This window comes from Dendrobates tinctorius, unplaced genomic scaffold (assembly GCF_039654945.1).
Source record: "Dendrobates tinctorius isolate UK_male_01 unplaced genomic scaffold, ASM3965494v1 ptg000200l, whole genome shotgun sequence".
Classification (NCBI taxonomy): Eukaryota; Metazoa; Chordata; class Amphibia; order Anura; family Dendrobatidae; genus Dendrobates; species Dendrobates tinctorius.
Window position 1 is genome coordinate 1,917,533 of NW_027361867.1, and position 8,200 is coordinate 1,925,732.

At 41.6% G+C, this 8,200-nt stretch overlaps 1 protein-coding gene across 1 annotated transcript; it reads right to left on the reverse strand.

Moving 5' to 3' along the window:
• Window positions 1-596: 596 nt before the first annotated feature.
• Window positions 597-5,181, reverse strand: LOC141056822 (uncharacterized). The gene is made up of 3 exons (XM_073553296.1): window positions 5,148-5,181; window positions 3,127-4,114; window positions 597-2,980 (listed from the first exon to the last, which is right to left on the reverse strand). The coding sequence occupies exons 1-3, from the start codon at window positions 5,179-5,181 to the stop codon at window positions 1,975-1,977; spliced, it is 2,028 nt and encodes a 675-aa protein (XP_073409397.1). The 3' UTR covers window positions 597-1,974.
• Window positions 5,182-8,200: the final 3,019 nt, after the last annotated feature.

Here is an 8,200-nt window from a genome sequence, read left to right on the forward strand (position 1 = left end):
ATTTTCTTGTCTTAACTCTATACTATTTAACATTAGAATCTGTGTATTTTTGTAATTATTTGTATGTACACATGATTGATTACCACTTCTGTCTCTGTAAAAACAATCCCCTTTAACCCCTTTCTGACATTGGGTGTAACTGTATGAGGATGTCGGACTCCCTCCTTTTGATGTGGGCCCCGGCGCTGAGCCTACATCTTTTCTGGCACATGATGGGCCAGAAATCCCGCACATCAGTGACCCTGTCACGTGATCGCGGGTCACCGATGGGCTTGCATGACAACCAGAGGTCTCCAGAAGACCTCTATGGTTGTCACTGCTGGATCCTATAAGCGCTGTCCAGTGGTCAGCGCTCATAGCAAGTGAGCAACTCTGCTACACGCAGGTGATCTGATCATTGCCTGTATGTAGCAGAGCCGATCGGATTATAGCAGCTTCTAGCCTCCCATTGAGACTATTGAAGCATGCCTGTGAAGACATGGGGTGGTCAGCCGGCACCCCGATCCGCTGGCCGAAACCACATGGATGAGGGATCATCCCACTGAATGCTCGCTCTCCCTTTAACATGGGCATAACACTACTCAGACAACACACAGTGAGGGTAAAACAGTGTGGGCAATGCTTTATTGAACCACAAAATAGGCAGATAACACATAGAACAGTCCCGGCAAAACACCCAACAGAGTGCACATTACAGAGTCTCACCCTTCCGCTGATTCGCTCACAGGATCGCTAACCCACCTGTGGCACGCACAGAGAGGAGGTAACGACAAGTGTAGGAAGATGACAATCCATTCAGTCCATACAAGGTAAAAGGCCAGTTGATTCGAGGATCACAACCTGGCTTCTCCAAACGTATCCATGGTTCAGTGATGGTCAATGGAGCAGATCTGTATTCCTCCAACTGAGGCTGAAAACCCCTAGGTTGTTTCCTATAGAATAATAGATCCATGTCCCTCGTGATGTAAAAACTATATGAAGTATATAGTTTGAAGTCTGGGATCTGCCAATATGTGACTAGTTTTCTGTTTCGGATAACATGATACATGATTTTAGTTTGTTTTTTGTCTAGTCTCGCTTGAATATAGATCAATATTAAATAGTCTCCTGATGAGTCGCCTTTGGTGAGGACGATGAAACCCTTAGAAATGAGAGGCTTGGAGAGTGTGCATACATCATCTCACCCTATATACTGAGATGTGGGGTATATGTTTTTTCTATTAGTCACCTACTGACTAACCTTCAGGGGGTGAATTATGGGTATAGTTTTATATTTGGAATTAATAAAGTTTAGTTTTATCCTTTTGTCAGCAAACATGAGGAATGAAAAGAGACAACCCATTTAAGAAGATTTAATTTTGGTTAAAACTATTCCAACATTATGAACATAAAAAAGGCTTCTCCCCTATGTGATGTCTATGATGTTTATTAACAGCTGATTTCCAAGTAAAATATTTCCCACATTAAGAAAATGAAAAAGACTTCTCCCCTGTGTAACTGCTCTGATGTCTAACAAGAAGCGCTTTCTGGTTAAAATATTTCCCACATTCTGAACAGGAAAAAGGCTTCTCCCCTGTGTGAGTTCCCTGGTGAGGTGGCTCAGTGGATAGCACTGCAGCCTTGCAGTGCTGTAGTCCTGGGTTCAACTCCCACCAAGGACAACATCTGCAAGGAGTTTGTATGTTCTCCCCGTGTTTGCGTGGGTTTCCTCATACATTCCAAAGACATACTGATAGGGAATTTACATTGTTATCCCCATTGGGGACAGCGATGATAATGTGTGCAAACTGTAAAGTGCTGCGGAATATGTTAGAGCTATATAAAAAGAAAGATTAGTAGTAGTAAGATTCCATTTCTAGTTAAAACATTTCCCATATTATGTACAGGAAAAAGGCTTCCCCCCTGTGTGGGATCTCAGATGGTGATCAAGATTTATTTTCCATTTAACATGAAAGAGGCTTCTCCCCGTGTGAGTTATTTGGTGTGGAACAAGACTCCCTTTCTGGTTAAAACATTTCCCACATTCTGAACATGAAAAAGGCTTCTCCCCTGGTGAATTCTCTGGTGCTTAACACAATTTGATTTGTTGTTAAAACATTTCCCACATTCTGAACAGGAAAAAGGCTTCTGCCCTGTGTGAGTTATTTGGTGGATAACACAATCTGATTTCAGTGCAAAACATTTCCCACATTCTGAACATGAAAAAGGCTTCTCCCCTGTGTGAGTTCTCTGGTGAGTAACACAATGTGATTTCTGTGTAAAACATTTCCCACATTCTGAACAGGAAAAAGGCTTCTCCCCTGTGTGAGTTCTATGGTGATTAACCAAATCTGATTTCTGTTTAAAACATTTCCCACATTCTGAACAGGAAAAAGGCTTCTCCCCTGTGTGAGTTCTCTGGTGAGTAACAAAATGTGATTTCTCGTTAAAACATTTCCCACATTCTGAACATGAAAAACGCTTCTCCCCTGTGTGAGTTCTCTGGTGCCTAACAAGAAACGATTTCCATTTAAAACATTTCCCACATTCTGAACAGGAAAAAGGCTTCTCCCCTGTGTGAGTTCTCTGGTGAGTAACACAATGTGATTTCTGTGTAAAACATTTCCCACATTCTGAACAGGAAAAAGGCTTCTCCCCTGTGTGAGTTCTATGGTGATTAACCAAATCTGATTTCTGTTTAAAACAATTCCCACATTCTGAACAGGAAAAAGGCTTCTCCCCTGTGTGAGTTCTCTGGTGCCTAACAAGAAACGATTTCCGTTTAAAACATTTCCCACATTCTGAACAGGAAAAAGGCTTCTCCCCTGTGTGAGTTCTCTGGTGAGTAACACAATGTGATTTCTGTGTAAAACATTTCCCACATTCTGAACAGGAAAAAGGCTTCTCCCCTGTGTGAGTTCTATGGTGATTAACCAAATCTGATTTCTGTTTAAAACAATTCCCACATTCTGAACAGGAAAAAGGCTTCCCCCCTGTGTGGGATCTCAGATGGTGATCAAGATTTATTTTCCATTTAACATGAAAGAGGCTTCTCCCCGTGTGAGTTATTTGGTGTGGAACAAGACTCCCTTTCTGGTTAAAACATTTCCCACATTCTGAACATGAAAAAGGCTTCTCCCCTGGTGAATTCTCTGGTGCTTAACACAATTTGATTTGTTGTTAAAACATTTCCCACATTCTGAACAGGAAAAAGGCTTCTGCCCTGTGTGAGTTATTTGGTGGATAACACAATCTGATTTCAGTGCAAAACATTTCCCACATTCTGAACATGAAAAAGGCTTCTCCCCTGTGTGAGTTCTCTGGTGAGTAACACAATGTGATTTCTGTGTAAAACATTTCCCACATTCTGAACAGGAAAAAGGCTTCTCCCCTGTGTGAGTTCTATGGTGATTAACCAAATCTGATTTCTGTTTAAAACATTTCCCACATTCTGAACAGGAAAAAGGCTTCTCCCCTGTGTGAGTTCTCTGGTGAGTAACAAAATGTGATTTCTCGTTAAAACATTTCCCACATTCTGAACATGAAAAACGCTTCTCCCCTGTGTGAGTTCTCTGGTGCCTAACAAGAAACGATTTCCGTTTAAAACATTTCCCACATTCTGAACAGGAAAAAGGCTTCTCCCCTGTGTGAGTTCTCTGGTGAGTAACACAATGTGATTTCTGTGTAAAACATTTCCCACATTCTGAACAGGAAAAAGGCTTCTCCCCTGTGTGAGTTCTATGGTGATTAACCAAATCTGATTTCTGTTTAAAACAATTCCCACATTCTGAACAGGAAAAAGGCTTCTCCCCTGTGTGAGTTCTCTGGTGTGTAACAAAATGAGATTTCTTGTTAAAACATTTCCTACATTCTGAACATGAGAATGACTTCTTTGCTTTAGGAGCAGTTTGTTTTTTATTGCCTCTTTTGTGACTTTGATTTCCCTTAGTAGTCAGTAATGAATCAGAAGATGGGACCTGTTTCATAGGATCAGATGACAGATCTTTGCTGTGAATGGATGATGATATATCTGGAGTAACAGCAATCACTTCAGTTGTATCTTGTAGGATCTCAAGATCATCAGATTTAAAAATTGAAGATGTCAGCTGTCCCTCTGATCTCCTGGTACGGTCATCTGCTAAGATAAAAAAAAATATTATTTATTAATAAAATATCCTTGAGTTTTAAAACTAATTTTAATTAGTGGCGCGTTTTTACCTTACTGAAAACCGCAGCAAAAATTAGGGTCTATACCAACAAGACCAAAATTGGAATAATGGGAAATAATTATAATTTTGCGCTGGTTCCAGATATGCTCTAAGCGACTTGTCTCTATAATATGTTCAAATATTATTAAAACAATGTAAGCAAGAGGGGTTAAATTACCTTATTTCCACAGTATAGGGTGTCGATCGTATAGAGGCGCTGCAATACTCAAATTTTTGAGTGGAAAATATCCATAAACGAGATATGGCACACGATCTAGAAAAGCGGGGCCTTGAAAAATGTATATATGATTGAGTATGATTGCAGCACTATCCTAGCAATATATCGTAGCAATATAAGCAGGGACTGATTTAGGTCATTAGGAGCAGTAGAGGTAAATTACCTTGTTTCCACAATGTGGATCACTAATCATATGAAGATGCTGCAGTGCTCATGTCCTTAAATAGAAATATAAAATATATCACAGGATAAAGGAGGGAACTACTATCATAAAAGCATATAATTAGGCACAATTGCAGCACTGTTCCGATGAAATATCTAAAGACTGAGTGGTATATTCCATTGCAACCTGTGAGCGTTGAGGATGGAATTACCTTAATGCCACAGTTTAGATGCTGTCCATATACCGATGCTGCAGCGCTCGAGTCCTTAAATCATGAATATCCTAGATAAACTGATGCACAGGCTAAAGGGAAAAAAAAGCCGGTGCTGTGAGCCAAATGTCAGTATAGTTGCAGCGCTGTCCCGGCCGGTGACAGACGCTGGGGATTGGCGTCCTGTGGTGCTGTAGAAGGCGCGTATGCACGCGTGTGTTCAGCCACAGGACCTGCAGGACCTGCGTGACGTCTTCAGTCACGTGACTCTTTTGCAATCATGTGATGCACACTCTTCCACAACGATGTGCGTTTAGGATCATTTCCTACGCGTTTGGTAAACATTACCGCTTTCCTTCATCAGGGGTGGTCCTAATATCATGGAGGAGTGTTTATATAGCAGTGATGATTTATTCAAATGCAAATAACTCAATTTAATTATTTAATCCCCTGGGTTTTAATGTATCTAACTCGAAGATCCACCTACTCTCTGCTTGTGACATTTTTTTAATAAAATCTCCATTTCACCAGTGTTGTTTAATTACTTGGATCCCTATTACATCTATTCCACTTTTGGAGCCTTCATGTACTTTAGCAAAATGTTTTCAGAGAGGGTGATCATCATATTTTTTCTTGATGTAAAGAAATCTTTAATTTGGTAACATTTATCCCCTTTCTTTATCTCCGTCGGTAAAACTTTAGAATTGAAGAAAAAAACGGAGATAAAGAAAGGGGATGAATGTTACCAAATTAAAGATTTCATTACATGCTCATCAAAGGGGGCCTGTATTCTATTAGATGTCCTTGAAACAAATTTTATGTGGGCAGAAGAAAGAGACCCATGAACGTGAGAATTAATGAGCACCTGCGTAACATCAAGAAATATGATGATCCACAAACGGAATATTGGTTCTATTGCTACGATATATTGCTAGGATAGTGCTGCAGTCATACTCATACATACAGTTATGGCCAAAAGTATTGACACCCCTGCAATTCTGTCAGATAATACTCAGTTTCTTCCTGAAAATTATTGCAAACACAAATTCTTTGGTATTATTATCTTCATTTAATTTGTCTTAAATGAAAAAAACACAAAAGAGAATGAAGCAAAAAGCAAAAGATTGATCATTTCACACAAAACTCCAAAAATGGGCCAGACAAAAGTATTGGCACCCTCAGCCTAATACTTGGTTGCACAACCTGCAGCCAAATTTCTGCGACCAACCGCTTCCGGTAACCATCAATGAGTTTCTTACAATGCTCTGCTGGAATTTTAGACCATTCTTCTTTAGCAAACTGCTCCAGGTCCCTGATATTAGAAGTGTGCCTTCTCCAAACTGCCATTTTGAGATCTCTCCACAGGTGTTCTATGGGATTCAGGTCTGGACTCATTGCTGGCCACCTTAGAAGTCTCCAGTGCTTTTTCTCAAACCATTTTCTAGTGCTTTTTGAAGTGTGTTTTGCGTCATTGTCCTGCTGGAAGACCGATGACCTCTGAGTGAGACCCAGCTTTCTCACACTGGGCCCTACATTATGCTGCAAAATTTGTTGGTAGTCTTCAGACTTCATATGCCATGCACACGGTCAAGCAGTCCAGTGCCAGAGGCAGCAAAGCAACCCCAAAACATCAGGGAACCTTCGCCATGTTTGACTGTAGGGACCGTGTTCTTTTCTTTGAATGCCTCTTTTTTTCTCCTGTAAACTCTATGTTGATGCCTTTGCCCAAAAAGCTCTACTTTTGTCTTATCTGACCAAAGAACATTATTCCAAAACGTTTTAGGCTTTTTCAGGTAAGTTTTGGCAAACTCCAGCCTGGCTTTTTTATGTCTCGGGGTAAGAAGTGGGGTCTTCCTGGGTCTCCTACCATACAGTCCCTTTTCATTCAGACGCCAACGGATAGTACAGGTTGACACTAGTGTTGAGCATTCCGATACCGCAAGTATCGGGTATCGGCCGATATTAGCGGTATCGGAATTCCGATACTTAATTCCGATACTTTTTTCATATCGGATTCCGGGATCGGAATCGGAATAGGAAGTTCCCATCATGCTATGAGCCTGCTTGCTTTGATTAAGCCAATGGGAATCCTCCAAAGTGTGGGCACATCCTGTTAGGCATGTAGGCATGTTAACTATTGGCATGGCTGTGATTGGCTGCCGAAATGATGTCATGATGCACTATAAAAGCCACCGCAGCCGCCATTTCTGGTCACTCTGCTGTGAATTCAGTTAGGGACAGGCTGCTGTAGAAGACTGTGAGGGACAGTTAGAAATAGCGATTCCACCAAACATCTAGTGCTTTACCCAGGCTACATAAACCACCACTGTAGCCTTCTTTGCCCTAGCAGCAGTGTTCACAGCTGTCTGCAAGGGCTGTGTGAGTGCAGCTCACGCTGTGGAGTGGGTCCTGCAGCCACGTCAGGCTGTAGGCCACCCAGTGTGATCACTGCTGCCTCATACATCTTTTATTTTTTGAGCTGCATTTTTTAAATAATTTCAATCTAGTGTGCTTCCATCCGTATCCATATACGTTGGTTGCAAACACTAGTAGTAGACAGCGGAGCCTTTCTGCAGCCTTTCAGTGCTAGTGTCCACTTTGCTGCACTGTTCACGGCTGTCTGAGAGGTCTCTGACTGTGTGTGAGTGCAGCTCACGCTGAGTAGTGTGTCCTGCAGCTACGTCTGGCTGTAGGACGCTCAGCGTGCGTCACTGCCTCACACATATTTTTATTTGAGTGCAGCTCATTTTTTCTTCTATTAGTGTGCATCCATCCGTCTCCATCTACGGTGGTTGCAAACACTATATAGGAGTACACAGCGGAGCCTTTCTGCAGCCTGTCAGTGCCAGTGCCCACTTAGCTGCACTGTTGACGGCTGTCTGAGAGGTCTCTGACTGTGTGTGAGTGCAGCTCACGCTGAGTAGAGTGTCCTGCAGCTACGTCTAGTTGTAGGACGCTCAACGTGCGTCACTGCCTCACACATATTTGTCTTTGAGTGCAGCTCATTTTTTCTTCTCCTATTAGTGTGCATCCATCCGTATCCATCAACATTGGTTGGTTGCAAACACTATATAGGAGTAGATAGAGGAGCCTTTTTTTCTGGCTTGTGCCCTGCCGGCGCAGCCAGATTAGTATTACCCAATTTTTTGGGAGCCTCATCTTTTGCATTGTAGGTTACCTGCCTGCATTGTAATAGCTCCAAAAAGTTGGTGATACTATCAGTTTCAATTCTTTGTTCTCATACTTTGAGTTTGTTTCAAACAAAGAAACCACATAAAAAGTTCACCAAACACTACATTTTGAACTTGTGTAGGCCACATCAGCTCCTATTAAAGTCTAGTCCACACACACACACTTCATAAAATTAGTGTTTCTTGTACCTGTAACCAGCTGTTCAGGAA